Source organism: Halichoeres trimaculatus, unplaced genomic scaffold, assembly GCF_033239565.1.
Source record: "Halichoeres trimaculatus isolate MK-OKI-2021-1 unplaced genomic scaffold, fHalTri1.1 fHalTri1_scaffold_17, whole genome shotgun sequence".
NCBI classification, from domain to species: Eukaryota; Metazoa; Chordata; class Actinopteri; order Labriformes; family Labridae; genus Halichoeres; species Halichoeres trimaculatus.
Window position 1 is genome coordinate 9,576,365 of NW_027437195.1, and position 21,519 is coordinate 9,597,883.

At 42.0% G+C, this 21,519-nt stretch overlaps 1 protein-coding gene across 5 annotated transcripts in view; it reads left to right on the forward strand.

The window, feature by feature from the left end:
* The first annotated feature begins 455 nt into the window (after nt 1–455).
* nrxn3a (neurexin 3a) overlaps nt 456–21,519 on the forward strand; it is a 171,253-nt gene continuing 150,189 nt past the window's right edge. For 2 of the 5 annotated variants that reach the window (XM_074691829.1, XM_074691830.1), the window contains exons 1-2: nt 459–732; nt 11,163–12,283. In XM_074691829.1, the coding sequence (XP_074547930.1) occupies nt 11,599–12,283 (685 nt within the window). In that variant the 5' untranslated portion in view covers nt 459–732; nt 11,163–11,598. Of the gene's footprint in view, nt 733–11,162; nt 12,284–21,519 lie in introns of all 5 variants that reach the window. The other 3 variants (XR_012599774.1, XR_012599775.1, XM_074691832.1) reach the window with 3 other exon arrangements.

Genomic DNA, 21,519 nt, shown 5'->3' on the forward strand with positions numbered 1-21,519 from the left:
ATGTCAATACAAAGATTCAAATGCATTTTATTACTTCAGGGTGATCTGTAACATAGCACTGTAGGGTGCCCCTGTGTGAACTGGATTTATCTTCTTTCTTTGTACAGACAGAAATGATTTAGGGCAGAGTGCAGACACATAAATCAGTGATGTCTGCAGCTCTGACAGCAGGTACCTGTTTGAAAACTTAAAACAGTGACGACATTAATGTGAACACTGAAACACTGAATCTGCAGTGAAGAGAGCCGCAGTGATGAACCGATGATCGGCTGTGAAATCATGGAAACCTTCATATATATAATGACAGCCTAAAGGGCGCTGGAGCACACATGCAGCCACGTGTGTGTAAGCTTGTGTGTGTGTGTCGGCCCCGCTTACGAGCCAGTGCGCCTTTAAATGGCGTGTGCTGGTGCTGAGTAGAGGGCGGACCCGAGTGTGCGCCTGTACGTGTGTGTTTGTGTGTGCGCGTGCGCCTCTTGCCTGCAGCCGCTGCAAGTCTCACCAAGCCAACAGCGGCTTTTGTGCGCATGATGCACCGTGCTCGACGCACCTGTGAGGGACCATAAACCCAGCCCTGGTACCGCCTGGTGCTCTCCGCCCCTCGCCGCTCCGCACCAGCACCGCGAACACTGCTGCTTTTACTCGGAACCTGGAATTTAAAAACCTGCGGCTCTGTGGAGTTTACGGCTGGATTTTAGCACTTGGATACTGTTGGTGTTCTGTTTGTCTAAGGTCAGTATAGCGTCGTGTTTTTACCCCAACCTGTTCATGTTCCTTGTCCTCTTAGAAAACCTTCTGAATTTAATTTCACGGGGCAGAAACAGCAGAAGGTTCCAGAGGAATTGTGAGACAGGAAGGCTGGACTCCTGGCGCACAGGTAGCGTGGAACTTACCACTTTGACAGGACTTTTTCCTGTTTGCCCGCACCGGAACGCTGAACATATCGAACCGGAGCAGGTGGGAGTCTCCTCGAGAGGGAAGCTGCGTTTGTGGGAGTGGAAAAATGGGGATTTTTGCGATGCTGGCCTTTAAATTCCCCCGGAGGAACAGAGAGTGGCACAGTGACAGGAGGGTGTAGAATTACGCACGTCCCCTCCGCTCCCCTGAGGCGATGTTTACTACATGAATTATCAATTTTATTTTTCATTTAATCTCCCAAATACGGCTTCGAATCTTTTCAGACGCACCTGTGACAAATATTTCGAGCGTTAATCGTGGAAATACGATTAAAAACGGCGACCTGCAGGCTCCTCTTCACCTTGTTTTTCGGATGATGAATAATGAATAACGTGAACGCCAGGTGTCCGGTGTCCACGCATTGTTTTCGTCCGCAGCTTCATGTTAAAATGTCAAACAAATGCGCCCTGACACGGCGCGCGCGCATTCCTTCCCGCCCAACAAACACACGGACTGACACACTCTTTAAATATAGATGCACATTTTGATGTAATTCGACCATTCGGGTTGACGTGCAGCAGAATGATACATGACCTTCTGTGTAAACGCAGATGGACAGCGCGCACCAGCAGGCTGCACACTTCCTTCCTCACCATGCAGACACCATCACATTCCTCCATTATCCACCTTCCTCTGTGCGTGTGTGTCTGCATCAGAAATCCAGCTGCTCGCTGCTGTTGTAACAAATTTAGCGCATTTTCGTAAACGGATGATTCTGCGTTTTATAAAAATCAACAATACGAAAACGAATACGTTTAAAATGATTTTCTGCACATGATCTTTTCACGATGACACTCGCTCTAAATATCGAAATTAAACGGAACAAACCCGCTTATAATTCTAGATACGTGACATTAAACATGTTACGTTTTGAGAAGTGTATAAAAAAATGAAATTTTCTCTTAGGGATGATGGTGATGATTTGAAATATTTCCGTTCCCTGGTGGATCAAATGGCGTCCGCAGGGACATGAAGGAGGTCTGCAGAAATGTGACTGCTCTGCTTCTAATAAACTGCATTTCATGCTGCACGTCAAGCCGACAACTTTTTTTCCCCCCTCCTCTTTCATCAGTCCACATTTTGGGGGAGAAAAAGCCTGAGCCTGGGCCTGCTTTGAAGATAAGACTGAAAAATCCATTTACAGACGGAAATTTTAATTTCAACGAGCCCAGCCTTCAGTTTGTCATTCACACTGCGACGAATGCTGGATGTCCCATTTTGTGCAGCACGTTTGACAGATTTAATTGTGGGAAAAGACGAGGCCTTGTGCTGCGTGCTTGTGCAATAAAACACAATCTGCAGCAAAATAAGCAAGCTGTAAAGGCCTCAGCCTTCAGTCTGTCTGCTTTCTTTTCTTTTCTCCTTTTTTTTTTTATTTGTATCTCAAAGATCTGTCTTTAAAGAAGCACTTTGAACCGATGAGTCCGAAATGGTGCGGATTCTCCAAAGCAGGAGGATGACAAATATATTTTTCTTCACCGCTGCAGCACACATTTTGATGTGTCGGATTTAAAGAGTTAATAGGATTAGATGATTCTTGTGCATTTATGCAGAGGGAATTCCTAATCAGGCTTTTTCCAGAAAAAAAAAAGGAAAAAAAAAAATCGGTCCTCAGAATGGGCGTGACCCAGCCAGGGAATGCGTCTCTTTTCCCTGCAAAGGGCCCAAAGGTGCCTCTTCACCTGCAACTACACTGCTCCAGATAATCACTGGAATCACGTAAGCAGCAGGATAGTAAAGCTATATGTATCTATAGGCCTGATCAGAAATACAAAAATGTATATTTTTAATTATCAAAACGATTGTTACGGACTGACTATTTTAATGCTTAGAATTAAAATAATAAGACTCGATTAAAAAATTAAAGTCTTGTTTTCACTGCAGGCAGCTGTCCGGCTTTTGAATGATAAAAAGGTGCATTACAAGACTTTATCATTCCGGGTGTAGAGGTACACGTACGGTGCGTATTTTCTGCAAAATGTGACCCCCTCCCTCCATTCGACTTAATGTTCCTTGTCGTCTTCCTCCTCCTATATATAAGGATGGGGTGGCGTGGGTGGGATTGGGGGTAGGATGGAGGCTGTTTTGGGTAATTTGGCTGTCCTTTTTTTTTTTTTTTTTTTTTTTTTTTTTGTTCTGGTTGGCAGCCGATTAACTGCGCTGACAAATCAGGCGCAAAAAGCCAAGGGCTCTCAAGGTAACACTAATCCCTCTGGGCGGGGAGAGGCAAAAATTACGCAGGATTTTCGGGAATGCTCTTTTTTTATGTTATCATCCGGGTTCACACGCTGTATCATCTTTACAGACATCCTTTAAAATAAGATGTTGGAAGAGAAACGAAACGGAGCGTTTTTTTTTAGTAGTCGCTGCAATTATTTCAGGTGTAGTCAGGCCCGGTGCGCACAGGCACGTGATGTCTTACACCGCTCATTTCATCTGATTGGCCAATCAGTGTGTGGAGTAGCCACATAATCAAAATGCAAACAAAACCACCATAAGGAAAAAAAATGGATGCAGTGTAATGTTACATAAACTGCTGCTGAGGGTGGTGAAGGAAAAAGGCGAGGTGTTTGTGGGTGTGTTCACTGGTGGAGTGTGTGTAGTGATTTGTGTGTAGATAGAAGTGTATGTGTGAAGCAGATTTGATTGTGTTGTGTCATTTTTTCTTGTGCCTGCCCGCAGAGATTTCTGCACGTGTATTTCAATTTTCTAGTGTGTATTTTCTGAAGAGTGAAAATGCAGACGTTAGTGTGTGAATGTCTGCAGATGTCTCTGCATGGTGCCGGCGTCGTGTGTGTGTGTGTGTGTGTGTGTGTGTGTGTGTGTGTGTGTGTGTAGAGGCGTTTGTGGGGTGCTGGGTGCTCTCTAACTGGGTGATGTAATGCCGTGAAGGGTGCTGCAGCAGAACCACAGAGCCCAGAGAAGGCGTGTCCTGCCTGCAGAGTAGCTGATAACAACACGGTGCCCACGCTGCACCCGCCGCCAAACCCGCGCCAAAATGACACACACACACACACACACACACACACACACACACACACACACACACACACACACACACACACACACACACACACACACACACACACACTTACTCATCTTTTTTTTTATACGTTAAGCCCACCTTCATTTAGTCTGAACATGACTCCAGGCTCAACGTGTCAAACGTTAAGACAAAAGTTGAAAATTCTATTCTAATTCTGCTTCACTATGTATTCAAATAATCTGCTGGTTTAGATTTAAAAAAAATGCACAACAAAGACCCCCTCAGTCTGCTGATGTCTTAAAATGTTGCTCAAGAAAAGATGGTGAGATTTTGTGTAATAGTGGATCTTTTAGAAATGGTTAAAAAAAATAGAAAACATCAAAAAGGACTAATTCTGTTTGAGAAAGCATTTCAATAATAGTGAAAACATTTAGCAGTCACCACAGTCTCTTTTAGAAATTTACATTATTAACAAAGTGTGATTATGTAATTTTGTGATCTAAGATGGTGAGACCTGCAGACGTGTTTTTCTCTGGAGTGTCTTAAATGGATAGAGTATGTTTATAATGCTCTACTCCACAAAGACAGTTTAATTGTGTCCTCTGTGTATCTATATCTGTGTGTGTGTGTGAGGTGTTGTTGCAGGCAGCAGGACTGCTTGGTGTCAGGAGTGGATTTTTAGGATTTTTTGGCCTCTCTGTGACAGAGACAGCTTTCCCCTCTTCCACCCTCCCTGCAGGGTTTTCCCACACGTGAAATGACTCCTAGAAGATGGATATCAGCCTCTGAGATGGTGGTTGAATTCTGCTCTGCACACCTTGAATCGTGTGTGTTTGGCTTGAAGTGTGTGTTTTTGAAACGTGATGAAGAGCGGGGAGAAAGAGGAGTGTCAGGGTGTTTTTTTTCTCGTAAGATGCATGAGTGGGAGTGGATGAGGTGGAACATCGCTCCCTCCTCTCACTCTCTCTGTTACCACTGGTCTTTCCTTCTGCTGTCTCCTCCTCCTCCTCCTCCTCCACCTCCTCCTCCTCTTCCTCCCTCCGCTGTCAGGTTTCATGTCCTGGTCAAATGATGTTGGATTGTGCGTCTGCAGCAGCAGCAGCAGCAGCAGCAGCAGAGACATGCAGGAGAAAATGGCAGCTCTGAAAATCAGCTGTGAGCTGCAGCACATTCAGAGGCCTCACACTGATCAGAAAAATCACAGATTTTATCTGCAAGCTGTGGAGGACATTTTGTCACTGCGTCTGGACAGAGTCTCTGTGCATGTGTGTGTTTTATTGTGTGCGGTGTGTGTGTGATGAGGGCACCTGCTGTAAAATTACAGGCAAGTGGCAACCATTTAAACACAAGGGGCCTGCCGGTGGGCTGCTTTTATTTGCATTTACACACACACACTGACACACACACACACACACGCGCCGCTGTCTCAGTGTGTGTGGTTGTTAATAGGATCCAGAGTGCCGCTGCCTTTTGTCAGTGTGTGTATGTGGACTCGTCCCTGTGGGGTTGGTCAAAGGAGCCTTTCACAGAGAACAATGATCCATGCCGTTTAGCCTTTTAACCCCTGACGCTCCCCACACTGCAACAAAAGACACACACTCATGCACACACACACACCATCATACACACATACAAGCAGAAAATGATGCCAGAACAAGTCTGCATCAGTAAACATGAGTACTCAGTGTGAGCAGGACGTGTGTGTGATTTATCTGACACTGATCAGCAGATACAACTGAGGATTTAAAAACAGTGCTGCAGCAAAGACACATTACCATCACATCTAAAAATAAATGTTTAATTTTTAATAGTGAAAAAGGTTTTTGAGTGAAAAATCCAGCTGCAGTAGTTGAGTCAGGCTTTTTAAAGGCCTGTCTTTACATTATCTTTAACTGAGGCTGCAGGAAACAAATATTTTATGCTGTTTTCAGCCTTTTTTTAATTCCAGAAACAATGTTTAATCGAAAGTGCATATTATAATTCCTCGAAAAAAATAGCTATTTTTCAAAATATATAACAATGAAAAAACATTTCACTTTATTGATGTTTTCAGAGAGGGACCGAAGAATTGTTTTAAATGTAGAAATCAAAATAATCCCTCTTTATGGAAAAACAGCAAAAACTGCCTCAAAGACAAACCAGTCCATTGCTCCATAAATTTCATGCAGATAATATTACTCAGATATATTTATATAAACCCCTAAGCTTGGTTTGCAGCATCTTGATTGGCTGATATCTCCTCTCTGATAGGTTGATAAGCAGCACAGTGTCATGATCTGAGGTTTCTGAGCTCTGATATCAGATCAAGGAAATAAAACTCCCATTTTTTAAATTGGACATATATTTTACATGCATTCATAAAAAGCAGGTATTCCAAACAGTGAGTTTTTATTGATTGAACAAAAAAAAAAATCACATCTGCTTTATTTTTTATTTTTTTTTAAAACAATGAAGAATTAATTGACTGGTACTAAAGAAAGTTGCATCTCCATAATTCCACATTTGGTTTACTGTGATCATCACTATAACTTTACTCACATCTAAAAATGAGACTTTAAAATACACATATTATCGTTCTGCAGGCCGCTCTGATAGCTTCACAACCACTTTCCTAAAACATCTTTAATTAATGATGCAAAAATATTTAAACTTGAGTTTTTCTAGCACTCAAAATGTTACAATATAAAAATCAATTTTATATATTTGTATGTTTTTAATACACAATTTAAAATGAGGTTATCAGCAACTAAAATTGATTATTTTCTAGATGCTATTTCTCAGTATCTGTGGTCAGGTCAGATTTCATGTAAGAACAAAAATCCATTCACGGCACATTAGCCACAGGTACCTTTGATGACACTACGCCGGCAGGCAAAGTTTAGCACTGAGAAGAACTGTCCCTTTTTTAAGCAAATGATTCCTTGGATTTGTTTTGTAGTCATGTCAAAAAGAAAAAGGGCAGAGGAGCAGAATAAAGCTAAACAACAGAGCGATAGAGCACAGGCTAAAACACAGACCATAGCTGTTTGTGATTATGTTTATTCTGCAGTGGTCTGTTCAAACTTGAGAGTCTATCAATAAAATAAAGAGTGAGGTCATGTTAGCTCTGCTAGGTGAGGTTGGAGTTGGTAGATGAGCTCTTGTAGGACATAACCAGGATTCACATTGTGGCCACGCCTCAGCACTGGGCTGTGAGTAACATGAAACAGTCTGCTCACCTTCTGAACACTGAACCACACTACAAACTGAGTTTACAAAGCCTGATTGTTGTCATGTTCAGCCTAAACCCAGGGCTAATACTTCTTTAGGTGAGGATATTGTATCCTGTACACAAATGTGAGTTCTGAACGTTAAAATCTTCTCTTGATATGAGCACCAGCTGACATTTGTTCGCCGTCACTTGCTTGTATTTTGTGTGTTTGGCTAAAATTGAGGGCCAATATGGACAATAACATTATAAATAGATTTGCAAATATGAACCAAAGTCATAGATTATACAAGAGCATAGAAGAAACTCCACGTTCATTTCTGCTGTAAAACTGATCTTTTTGGCTTGGTGTGTATGTGGTTACCAGTGCTTCTGCAGCCAGCCTCGAGTGGACACATGAGGAACTGCAGCTTTTCTTTTTGTCTCTGTGTCTCCGAGTCTCTTTCTTTTAAAACTTTCAGGACCAAAACAAACTAGAAATCCATTTTTATTTTAGTCCCATTGAAGCCGCTCCTTAGTGGAGTTGCTTTCTCTGTTGGGACCTCTATGTTAGTGATAACAATTTCATGACACCGGAGTGATGGATAACTTTTGATATTAGATTTAAAACAGCGGAATATAATACATCTTTACTTTAGAAGGCCATGGTTGGTGTCTGAACTGCTGGAGAAATGGTGCATAATAAAATGCTGACATGCATCTCCTCAAGACACCGGTATTTTGGAGTGAGGTCCTGTTCATGTTTAGAGTTTAAATGTGTTGTTTTGCTTTTGTTGCTCATGTGTTCAGGACAGTGTTTGTCCTCTCAGCTGTCAATCAGCTAATTTTAAAACATATGCTCCTTAAAGTAGAAAACAAGACCTTCAGACAGAAAGGAGATTATTTCTATTAAGTTATTTATACACCTGTCACCCCAGCTGCAGGGCAGGAGTTTAATGGGGGATTGACAGCTCTGACTTTTTTCCCACAGAAGATCTCTGAATTAAATGAAACAAGGATTTATCTATTTTTTTGTCACTGACACTTTACCATGACATGGTAAGATGCTGCTTCACAAGATCTTCACAAGACTTGCTGAAATGATATCATCACATATGGATTATATAACTGCTCCATGACGGATTGGAGGTACTGGCCTCAAACACCAAGGTCTGCCCATAGTCCCACCCCTGACAGGCCTCCAGAAGGCTGGCCAATCAGAGGGAAGGGAGTTTGTGGAGTGGGTATGCTAAGAATGAATAGGTCAAGAATTTTAGAGTCAGTGATAGAATATTCTTCAATGTTTTGTTACAAATTGTTACACAGAGTTTTTGGCTCATAGAGCACGGATCATTTATGGATGCTTTATGAACTAAGTACAACATCCAGACACTTTATATTTCCTCAGTACCTCCTTGTGTTTATCTGTGTGTGTTGAAAGCTGTCTCTCCAGGCCTGTCATCAGATAAAGGCAGTCCGCCTGACACTGCCATGAGAATAATAGGCTCATTTCCTCTGCAGATGACCGATAAGACAGAAAAAAAGCCTTTTAAGAAATAGGATGAATTCAGCAATATCAGACGCATTTTTAATGAGGATCGATGGCTGCCTGTACAGTCTGCTGAGAACACTCAACTGAAATACAGTCAAGCTTTCCTGCTTTCTAAGAAACTGTTTACTCAATATGTGTCCCATTTATCTTCATTACATCAATATCCACATGTAATTTGTGTTAATTGTACCATCCATCAGGGCTGTCGCTCTCTCAGAGGACACTGAGATCACATCCTTGGTATCATGTACCAGGAGTTTGGGGCAGTTTGAAATCTGTTTGCATTTTAAATATGTGGAAATTAATTGAGATGATTTGTGCTTTATTTCTTTTGGAAATTAGATGAATTAAAGATAAATCTTCACAATTAATGCTTAAATGAGGTCATCCAAGAAATGTAGAGTAAAGTTATAAATCAGTGAGATTTATGCTGTGTGATATTTGAAGGTGAAATCAAACTAATTAATCATGGACTACTAATGTCGGTGTTTTCACAATGGTAGACCTAATTATCTGTGAAAATGGCCTTAACTGTTATAGATACAAAACTATTCATGTTTGAATTTGCTAAAAATTGATGATGACTTAAAGTGTTTGATGTTTTTCTGGTCCTCCCTGTAAAGCTCATGTGAGAAGTTTTGAGCTGATTATAAAATGACTGAAAGATGACTGAAGGCAATAAAGCGCGGGTGTTGTGCTTTTTTTTAAGGCTTTATTTGGTCCCTCTGTTGCCCCTGTAGCATTTTTGCATAATTTATAGCTCCATAAAATCTCTATTTTTCTCTTCCTGCTGTTTTAGAAAATCCTAATTTCTTGTTTAAGCCTCTGGCTGAAACTCTTCGTTTTAGCTGCTGTCTCTTTAAGGCTCCCAGCTCCACAAACCCCCTGCCCTCTGATTGGCCAGCCCTCTGGAGGCCTGTCAAGAGTGGAGCTATGATTTGCTGGCTAACATCATTTCAGCATGCCTTATGAAGACCATATGAAGATCTCATGGAGATCTCGTTAAGATCTTAGGACAGAGTGTTTTGATCAGTTTACAGACAGATTCAGGGATTTCCAAAACATATTATTATGAAGCAGTTGAAAATCGGCACACGCTTAGTTTGAATATCAAGGACTGTTACTTTATATCCATGATAGAAAGATGAGAATGCAAAAAACCCTTCATTAATGACATCTTTGAAGAAGAGGCCTAAAGAGTCACCTGTGAGATGTCATAGAAGTAGATGAATGACAGTTTTGCCTTCATCAGTGTCTGTGAACAGGTAAATGCAAACTGCTGGAGATCATAAAGTTCCTTTGTCTTTCAGCAACTCACATCTAGTTTCTGAAGTAGCCACAGTCAAACTGTGAAAGGCAATGCAATGAAAGGGGTTAGTTGGAATTTTAGTTCCTGGACCTTCCCCTCCTGGTACTTAATGGTTCCTGTTCCGTTGTCTGCAGGCCCAGAGTCTTGTTAAGATTATACAGATCAGGCCAGTGCCATATAGAGAAAAAATACAGGTACTTGCAACACACTGCTAGGGCAGTAAGACAACTACAAAGACTATTCAGCAAAAATGACACCATAGAAGGTAAAGACAGGTTGGTACTGTTATGTGCAGCACTGTGGCTATAGCCAGTTAGCATGGAAGATATTCAGCCTGTGTTGGTGTACATTGTGTTTTATTGCACTGCACATGGATTTGCTGAAACTTGAAAAGATATGTGTTCTAGTGGCAAAGCTGCCGCAGGCTGGAGCCATTTCTAAAAGCCTGAAACAACTCCGGCTCGAGCAGCTGCTCTACCGATTGACTTAGAAAAGGAGCCTGTTGATTGATGACTTTCCGTAGGATGCATCCTTCCCAAACAGCTTTAGATCATCATTAAATACTTATCTGATGAGAAGATGATTAGAATATAACACTTAACCAGGATGCATTCCCAAGTGCCACTACTTTGTTATTTAAACTGGATCCCCACTGACACGTTCAGCTGAAGTTCTCCAGTTTATAGGGTCACTCTTTGACCTGTAACACCAGGAGCTGACAAAGACACACTCACACTTTCAGGCTTTCAGGCTTAAAAAAGACCATCGCTTAGGACTTATTAAACCAAGTCAATCACAGCTGGATGTGATCTCATCATGGATGGAGGAAGAGGGTACTCCAGAAACCAGAAACCTTAAGCTTGCAGGCCCCGCCCCCACCGTACCCGTGGTGCTGATAATTCAGCTGTTTCCAGCAGTAGCTTCAGGACCATGGACAGCTCAGTCCCTTCCAATGTGCTGCTGTGGTGCTGAAATGTTGCAGCCTGGTTTGTTTTTCCTGTTGATGGTTGGAGAATGTGTGTCTGTAATCTACAAACCCTGACCTTGAAGATTTGTCTCTTGTGGTGTATTTGTGCTGCAGTCTTCAGGTTTAGCACCCGTGTTGCAGCATCAGTTTTAAACTCGGTGCTGATGGACTCACTGTGACTCTCTCCTCTTCTCTTTCTGACAGTGATGGAACGGAGACCGGCCCGTGGATCCCTCGTCAGCTCCATGTCACAGTGGAAAACATGAAGGAGGAAACTCAGCTGGCCCTGATAGCCAGAGAAGTTAATTCCATCAGACTGTACACCATGAGTCCTGATAGCATCAGTCCTGAAGTGTAACAAACACATCCTCCTCCTCCTCCTCCTCCTCTTCCTCCTGTCTGTCCTCTACGTAACCCTGAGGAGGAAACAATAATTCACGCTGGACTACTTTCTAATATCTTTGACTTAAAGACTGTTAACGACAACGACTGTTCTCCTGCTACTGCCCTCTCCCTTTAAAACATATTTTTATATCAAATATTTATCTCTGCACAGAGTCTGGATAAAACTGTGGATCTCTAAGATTCCATCCAAGAACCCGAAGATTTCAATTTGATTGGATTAATAGTTTTTGCAGTTATGGATCTTTTTGGTTTTTCTATCAGGCTGCAGATGTTCCTCAGCACTTGTGTTGGACTGGAGTTTTTAGGCACACCAGGTCAGTGGGCACGCTACCTCCGCTGGGACGCCAGCACCCGCGGCGACCTCAGCTTCCAGTTTAAGTCAGATGCCTCTGAAGCGCTGCTGCTGTACTTTGACGATGGAGGATACTGTGACTTTCTGCAGCTGGCGGTGGTGGAGGGCCGACTGCAGCTGCGTTTCAGCATCGACTGCGCTGAGACCACAGTGGTGTCCGACAGACGGGTGGATGACGGCAACTGGCACTTTGCCACTCTGAGCAGGTATAACCTGCGCACAGTGATGATACTGGACGGCCAGGTCAAAGCAGACGAGGTGCGGCCTCAGCGTCTGTTCATGAAAATCATCAGCGACCTGTTCCTGGGTGGAGTGCCTCAGGATATCCACAGCGCAGCGCTCACACTGCCCACGGTGCGAAACATGCAGCCCTTCAGGGGCTCAATCACAGACCTCAAATATGGCGGCTCACAGCCCCTGTTCCTGGGAAGCCTTAAGGTGCCCCTGGAGTCAGAGGGATGGTGCACGGTGAACCCGTGTGAGAATGGAGGGACATGCTCAGTGGTGGATGGAGAGCCTGTGTGTGACTGCTCCAAAACAGAATACAAGGGCCGCTTCTGCAGTGAAGGTAACATGTCCTCTTAATCAACTTTAACAACTTCCCTTTTCTTTTATATTCATTACCTCTCCCAAGGTTATGTTTTTGGGAGTGTTTGTTTGTTTGTAAATGAACAACATAAGTCTAAAAGTGATGAATGGATCTTGATGAAATTTTCAGAAAATGTTCAAAATGGGTTAAAGAAGAAGTGATTAAATTTTGGTGGTGATCTGGATCTCCATCTGGATCCAGGATTTTTTTTAAAGCGTTCTCTATCATTGTGAGATAGGGCTGTTTTCACCATATGTGTATATAACTCCACGATAAATGGTCGGATTACTTTGCAAAACAATACAAGACAAGGTCACCATAATTTCTGACAGATGTAAAAGTACGATCCAGATCCTGCCAGTATTTTGGATTCTTAGATCCGGAGTATGAAATATGTAACGAATCATCATAATTTTCAACACTGTCAGGTAACAAATTATGGTACAAACCTGCAACTAACACCAAATTGTAGCAGGCATTGTAGCGTTTCAAATGACGCTGTTTTTCCAACCCTGATGGACAGCGCTTTGCCGTCTCTGAGAGCTTGAAATTGAATCCTTTAACAGATCAAAGATCAGGTCAATAATTCATGGATCCAAGATCCAAAACCTAACTGAGCCTTTCATCAGTGTACATTGATTTGGTGATGTAAAATCACATCTTCTGAGATTTGAGCTTTTTTTTTTTTTAATAGTGATGTCAGCAGAAAATGGCCGACTCAATCATTGTTACTGCAGACAGTTCTGATCGTTCACTTCACGTTAGCATCTTTAATCTTTTTCAGCTCATGCTACTCTGCAGCTGATCAGAGTAATCTAATACTTCATGTTACCTCACAGGACTGTGGTTGTGTCGCTGTCACATAACTTGCCTTCCCCCTTTCTTTGCTCTAATGGTTGTTTCTGTTCCTCCACCTGGTACTGTGGGCTTTCAGGCAGTTTGACTTTGTGAGCTTGCTTTGCTCTCCGAGTGATTGCTATTATCGCTGTGAGTGCGTGTGTGTATGTGTATGTGTGTCTGAGCCACAAAAATCAGAAAGCTAATCTAAGCACGGTTATCCAGTGAGGCGCAGGTTAATGACATCGGTCCTGCAGGCGCTGATAAGGAGGCCTGCAGAGAGAAAGGGGCCTCCTGAGCCCCCTTTCTTCACCCAATCACAAGACGCCAGGTGTTTTATATCACATCCTTTTGTGCTGACAGTTTTTGCGAGAGCTGTGTTTCAATCGCTCTACAGCCAGCTGTACCCAGACCAAAATTGATTCTTATTAAAAGAAAGCCCTCTCCTCGTTCTCCCCTTCATGTATTTCCTGCCCGCCGGCCGAATCAAAGCGACTGTCTGAGGCTTTTTATAGAAACTTGGATTTCCTGGGATTTGATGAATCGTGAGCACAGAACGTTCTGTGATAAAGCCTTTTGTTGGGGTAATTGGTGAACATGCAGTCAGCACATGAAATAGAGTCGGGCACCTTTTGGTTTTCCTGTGCTCTTAAAAAACTAGTGTTGTGTACTTAATAATGCACAATCAATACCCAGTCTTCAGGCTGTCCCAACCTGCAGCCACACGATAATCTGAATCCCTGTGAGATGATCGATACCACTTAAATGAGAAAGGGGCTGAACTATTTTCTCCTTTAATGAATTCAGACCAGAGGTGATTTGTTTTAATGTATTTATTCTGTTATTTTCCTCCATGTTTGTGTTTCCGGCGCTCCTTATAACCTCACACAAATATGGAATTTACATCCCATTTGGACTGACGCCAAATCCCCCGCACCCAGACAAAGGGCCACAGGATCTGGAATTTAAAGATTAGGTTTTTTATCTCTCTCTCTGCCGGTGTTTGAAATAAAGGAGAGGATGGGGTGGGGGCTGGTGTTGGTGCTTATCCTCCTCTCTGTGTCTTGGCTGTTTTGCCTTTGCTCAGCTGATTGACTGGCTGGCATTTAACTGACACAGCGGGCTCCTGGGGTAAAAAAAAAATGTCAGAGCTTCAGTCTGCCTGTCATTGCAGACACTTGAGAGCAGCAGCAGAAGACTTGGTGTGTAGAGTGTGTAAAAAAAAAATTGTGCAAGCTCAGCCGCTGCTTTGTCACGACATCAGGGGAGTGGAGGAGAAGCTGCAGCGGCTGACAGGCTCTGCACGAGGAGCCAAACTCTGACTTGCTCTGAGCACCACACTGATTTACCCAAGAACACTGAAAACTGAACTATAAGCCACTGTATGGGTCGTTTTTCTAGTAAGAAATATCTTATAAGTTGTAATATGAGCTACTTTCGCATGAAAAGTCCCGAAAAATGTCTGATTTCAAAATATTGAAAGACAAAAATGATGTCTGAATTGCTTGTAAAGAGGGAAAAAATATGGTAACAGGGGAGAGAAAAATGGACATGTTAAGTTTTTTGTGTTAAGAGATTGTTCTGACTTGATAAGCAAATTTTTTTGGCCCATCAGTTTTTGTTTTAAGTAATTCAGGCATTTTTTTGTCTTTGAAAGGCACAATGAGGAGTTTCTAAGTAATCTTGAAATAGTCTCACTTTGATGTATTTGTCAGTTCATTTTCCAGGATTTAAAATGAGATTAACAGTACAAGAATTGTTTTTTTCTTAAATGATATTTTTCAGTATCTGTCAATGGGTTGATTTTCTTAGAAGAACATGAATCCATTCACAGCATGTAGACTGAAAGTCGCTTCGATGACACTTTGATTTTTGTCCTATTTCAAACAATAGCTCCGTGTAACTCCATATACACACATAACTTTGTTGCTTTGCATCCTGGGAAAAGCTGTCTGGAACAAAGAAAAGTAGTGCTAAAAGCAAGATGTGCTCTCTAAAAACAAATACACACTTTGACAAGAGTCTCATCTTTACAACAGTTGGTGATGGTACTCATGGGAAATGGAGTCACCAATTCCAGTGACCACTACTAACACCAAACTGACAATCCTCACAAGGTCTTTGTTTGAAATAAAACCTTTTCAGGACTCATCAGGTGGATGTGGCTCAGACTAAATCTAATAAGACAGACTGAACCAAAAATAAGATCAATAGTTGCTTAAAATTCTGTTTTTACAACAAAATTCTGCTATTCTTTTTTAATTAGAGTTTAAGGGCCTGATTATACTTAACCAATCATCCCTGCAGGGATAAATACAGGGAAAACATGCTCTATTTTATTATTATTTGAGAACTGGAGCTCTAAAAAGTCCAAAAGAATGTGAAATGAAGGCTTCGTCCTCCAGAAAGCATGAATGTGCCGTTTTTTTTTTTCATTTCAGTGTTCATTTTGTTAGAAGTTTGAATAAGAATGAAAGTATTTTGGCACATGTGGAGTTATAAATGTGAAATTAATCTCACAGATATCATGAAAATCATGCATTAACTTTGAGATAACAGGTTTATCTCTGCTGCACAGCTGATCCCCGTAAATCTTCCTCCTAAAATTCAAAGAGCAGAATAATCAGGGCCTTCCTCTCAAATAAAGCCAGATTAATGCAGGTCAAAGGGAAACTTCTGACCCATGAGCAGGAACCTTTTTCTGAGAACCATGAATATCCACAGCTGAGTATCAGAGAGTTTCTAATAAAAAACCAACACAAGTGTGAATAAAAAGAGGAAGTTTGTTGTGTAAATGTGGAGATGGGTTAAATACTGTAGGTGTGGTGCATTTCTTATGTTAAACGTGGGTTTTCTGGTGAAATGACGCTATTTCTGACTGTCCTGACGCAATTTCTGTGAGAGCCGGATCCAGTTTTATAACTCTGTTCTGGCTCTATTTATGGACTGATTTATTTGAGAGCGGTTTGAAAATGTTGTACAAGTATCCCAACTCTACATCCTATGCATCTCTACGTACAGAATCCTCCCACTCCCTCATCCTCTCTCAGGTCTCTCTGTAAACCACACTCGCCTCCCCCCGCCCTGCAGCTCCTCAGCGCCGTGAAGCGTGACTCTGTGAGGCAGAGATGTGAGGGCACCGCTGACCCTCGTAGGTTGATCGGCCTCTTTTTCCCAACCTTGATTTACAGCCTCCACATTGGGATCAGTTCCCAGTGTTGATTTACGTCTGGCTCCCGCTCTCTGTCTCTGCCTCTCGCTGGCTGGCTGGCTGGCTGGCCTGTCTGCGTCCTGTGAGGCGTGAGAGGTGAGTGGAGGCAGGAAACTCAAGCAGCCCTTGGAGAATTTGGCTTGTTGATTGTCGAGGGATAAATAACGTGTTTAATGAGGCTGGCAGAGGTGGAATAGTGGTTTGCTGTTTTTTTGAATGCATCAGGGTGAGAATGTGACGGGAAAACATCAGAGAGAGTAAACCTTCACCCTCAGAGCAGATACTAACCTCCAACTGAGGGCTGCACGGCCTTTGCTGAGGTGATAATCATCACAACTTTAATTTATTTTACATCAGTTCTAACTGTAGCATTTTGCGTCAAACTAGACCTTAGAATAACAACAAAATTGACGCAATCTGTCTCTGTGAGCTGGGGGATGAAGTGAAAATCTGATTCAAACCATAAAAAGCTCAAAATGAGGCTTGAATTGGTTTAATGAGGAAAAATAACACCAAGCAAGAAAGGTTTTCTTTACAAGCATTTACAAGGTGCAATAAAATCTCTGCTCAGGCCAATTTATTCTTATTTTTTTCCCTGGTACAACCTTGAGGTGCATTTTATGTAAATATGAGCAATATTAACCCTTACATACTGTTTTGGGTCAAATTTGACCCAGCATCCCAAAATGTATTTTGATTTACAGGCCATGTTGGTCTCCACTGTCTCATAGAAAATACATAGAGTTCAACAGCGGGCTCAAAACTGTCACAGAGAATCCATGGAGTGAAAGTAACATTATGTAAGGGTGAATAGAAATATGATGTTTTGAGTAGGAATTAGACTTGTACACTTGTTAAGGTTAGAGTGACATGCAGGAAAGAGACCATGAGCAGGATTCAAACCTGGGCCATCTGCTCCCCAAACATGTTTATTTTTACTGCAAATATCTGCTTTTTCAGTTTGGTTGTGTGTACGTATTATGATAGTTCAGAAACTCAAAAACTGCAGCTTTTCTCTCCCAGCACCAGCTTGGCTTGGGTCTTCTAACCTGACACGCCAGAAGAACAGTTTCATATATTGGCCATGGAAATATTTCACTAGTCCATCCGGGTAGCGGCTTTTCAGATTTGTCTTCATAGGCCGAGGGACTTTAAAAAAAATCAGCAGCTGGTGATTGGACAACTGTTCTGATTGACACACCCACCTCAGACCAATCCACAGCAAACCACAGTATGACGTAGCTTATGCGCGCCGCTGCTGAGAAACAATAGACGAACAACTACAGGAACACTAAAAACAGCTGTGATAATGGTGCTAGACGACTGCTGCCGTTTTTATAAAATTAACTTAAGAATCAAAGGAACGCTGACAAGTACCATAGTCTGCTGACGTCACGTCTTCTTGCTGCTCCCGCCTCTCTTCCTTTATTAGGGGGTTAAGAATTTAGCCGAGTGAATTTGTTGGTCAATGGAACTTGGCACGATGGATCTGCAGGATTTCAGAAACTGAATCAGGGAGGTCCATCTGCTCTGCAAGGTCAAGGGTCTTCCCCAGCCTCAACTACCGGGTGATATAAATATGACGCCTCTCTGGAAGTGTTAAAAAACTGCAGTTTGTCAAGTGTCCACTTGAGGCTGGCTGAAGAAACACCAGAAACCACAAACACACTCATTCAAAAAATAGATAAAAATAGATAAAAACAAAAGCTCTTCACACGAGAACACGTTTTTTGCTACCTGGAAGAAATTAAACTTTTATAAACTCACAACTTTCCCCACCTAATGGCACAGCTGACTTCACTGACAGACAAGCACCCTGAAGCTTTTAGCGAAGAGGATACAAGCCTGCTTCTTTACCCCGTCTATCGTCCAGCTCGAGTCGGCTGAATCCCTCCCTGAGCTCTGTGTGAACACATGTAGAGAGAGCTTTCAGTACAGGTTAGCCACTTCGTCAATACCTGATTAAGAGTGCAGCAAACAAGACAGTGGACTCCTCTCCTCTGTAATGAACCTTTAATTGATGAAGTCACAGAGCGGGGGGGACTAGCAGGAGAGCTGGGTTTGCTGAAAAGAATTGATGAAGTGAAAGAAATCCTGTGATCACACTCAGGGCTTAGAGGATTCAACACTTCAGTGACTTTTCCAATTTAGATCAAAATGTATGTTTACAGTAATTTGTTTACACATTTAAGATCAGGATCTCTTCAGCCGTTCACTGCTTTTTTTTCTCCTGACTCGGCAGTTACTCCTCTAAATGTTTTGGTTTCACTTTTTTTTTGCTGTCATAGTGCCCACCTTTTTTTTTTTTCTAACATTTTAAATTATTTTTAAGGCCTCTAACATGGACAGCCAGAATCCTGAGCTTTTTTTTTCTAGTCTGTGGTTGAAATAGTTATGTGCGTCATAAAGTATTGTTACATCTCTGCCTTGCAGAAGAAGATACTCCAAAAATGGAAATATTCAGATGGATATATCAGTTAAAATACCCAACCACAGAATGAAAACTCTTATGTATAAAAAGATACTAGTCTTATTTATTCAACCTTAAGGATGTATCATAACTCCTCTGCTTCTTGTTGAGGAGCTAGAATTAAAAGCCCTGGAGGAAGTGACTCCTTCTCCTTTGACGTGTCTGGGCATCAGGCTGCTGACGCCCGGCAGACCGTCTACCAGCTGTATGCTGTGAATCCCCACCATGAGCAGATGGCTCCGGCCCTCCCTGGCTGTTCCTCCAGCCGCTCGTATGTTCAGACCATCATGAAACATGGCTGCCGGTGCAATCGGTCAGAGATGAGGTGACGGCTGTTACACTGACAATGATGAAAGCTGTGATGATAAATCTGTGACTCCATCCTTTATCCTGTGTGCATGTAGGTTTACCTCTGTGGTAATAATGTGAAGGAAACAATCCTGCAGCTATGAAAGAAGGCAGAATTTTGAAATACCCCATTAATCACACCGCTCTCCCACTTTATCCAACACATCATGAATCATCCCTTTAAGTAATCCACTTTCAGCTCTAATCCCCCGCTATCCTCGCCTCACCTTTCGGGTATTGAATTAAAAGGAAGAGTCATACACTCACCTAGATTATGCATTCACTGATTAACAAATAAGTTTGTCAAAGCGCTGCTGAGTCACCCCTAAGAAAGGTGATCTGGATTTTATATGGCGGGAGGATTTCTCGGGGGAGCTGGAGGATATAGATTTGTTACATTCAGAGCGCAGACAAAGATGTCTCCCTGCTGTGTACGGTGATTGTACACAGTTAAATGTCGGCGAGCCCGCCGCTGGGAATTGTACCTGTGACTTTTTGATTGGTACCGTATTAAATATGTATGTTTCATTTCTTTCCCCTCAATCTCTCCACCCATGCTGACACAAACACACCACAGCTTGGTCATAGAGAGGGAGCGTGGCACAACACACGTGGAGTAAATAGTGAAAAGAAGTAGGTCAAGATAGAGAACAAAATAATGAGAGAGCAGGAGAGTGACTGCAGCCGATCGTCAGGAGAGAGATTGAGCCCTGAATGATGGATTAGTCAGAGAGTCAAAGTGGAGCGAGAGCGCGCGGGCTGAAAGATGGATTTGTTAATCTCCTCTCTCCCTGTTGTTACTTCTTTTTATCGACTCCCTCCTCTGGGTTGGGAGTTGGGAGTATCTCTTCTATCGTTCCACCATGACAGGCACAGATCTGACGCCTGCTCTCACTCCCTGCTCATTGTATACGGCAGCCTGGGTCAGCGGCTCGGTGCTGCTACATATGACGATCTGGATATTGATTTTAAAGCCGTTTAAGTCAGGGAGTGTGGTATGAAAAGTACAAAGTCTGTTTCCAGGGCTTGTGTTGGGAAAAGGATGGATCGAAGAAACAAAAACAGGTTACGAACAGTCTCCAGCCTCTTGAACATTTCAATCCTGCACAAGTTTCGTCAACGTTACGCCTGTGAGCTTAACCCCTTACTGCCTGAATTAATTAACAGTTATAAAAATAGATTTTTTTATGTGTTTTTGCATTCTTACAGATTTTAAATTAAGTGGCGATTTTAAATCTGAGTATAGTACACACAATAGTTAAAACAAAGTTATATTATATATACAGACATAAGAAGTTCATCCTCTGACCAATAAATTGTGACACAGTGGATCTGATACAAATATGAATCAATAGGTAATAATGAGATACAAAGGTCGCTTTAGCTGCATCAAGACCTGATAGGGTATATCGCAAATTTGGCAACAGGATCTTGCGTCTGTGATCTGTGGGCCTCCATTCTTCTAGAGCTGAGATACAGCAGGAACGCTGCTGGGTGGAGCCAGGATTTAAACTTATTAGATCTGGTTCTGGTGCCATGATGGAGCAGAGACAGATGTGGTGTGATGACATCCTATGGAGGTATTTTGGGTGCAAAATGTTTGAGCGCCTGTAACATTGAATTTGAATGTGTATTAGTTAATTTGATTTCCCACACTTTATGAGTTGTGTACTTGTAAAATAATTTCTTGTATGTGTCAATTTTTTTTCTTCCCACAAGTACGAACGACTGCCCTCGGATTGAATAAAAACCTCTGATTGGCTGGGCAGTTTCTCCCTGACTGGCCAAAAAAAGTCTGACGATCTCAGAGCAGGACAGATTGTTTTCTAGTTTTGCACCAAATATCTCAGCAGAACCTGAAGTACAATTTCTGATTTGCACTTGTAGAAAACAGAGATTCAAGTGATTGTAAATAACAATTTGTGTTTGTGTCTTAAGGACACAGCTATTTTTGTGGTAAATTATTTCACATACTTATTGCACAAGTTCACATTCAGATTTGCACATATTCAAATTCTCACCGCCCTTCACTTCTACGATACAGGTGCACAAGTATGTTTTGCACCTAATGCGCTGCAACAATAGGTGCAAAATGTGAGCGTGTCAGTGTTGAAATATGTGACTTGTAGATAAGGATTTTTGCACTTGGAATTACGATTCTTTAAATGTGTATTTTTGTGTTGTATTTGTGGAAAGAAAAAAAAAAAGACACATACAACAAATTATTTTGCAAGTACACAACTCATAGAGTGTGGGAAATCAAATTTACTGATAATCATACGAATATAATGTACATATCTACAAATTTAATGTGGCAGGTGCTCAAACATTTTGCACCCGAAATACCTT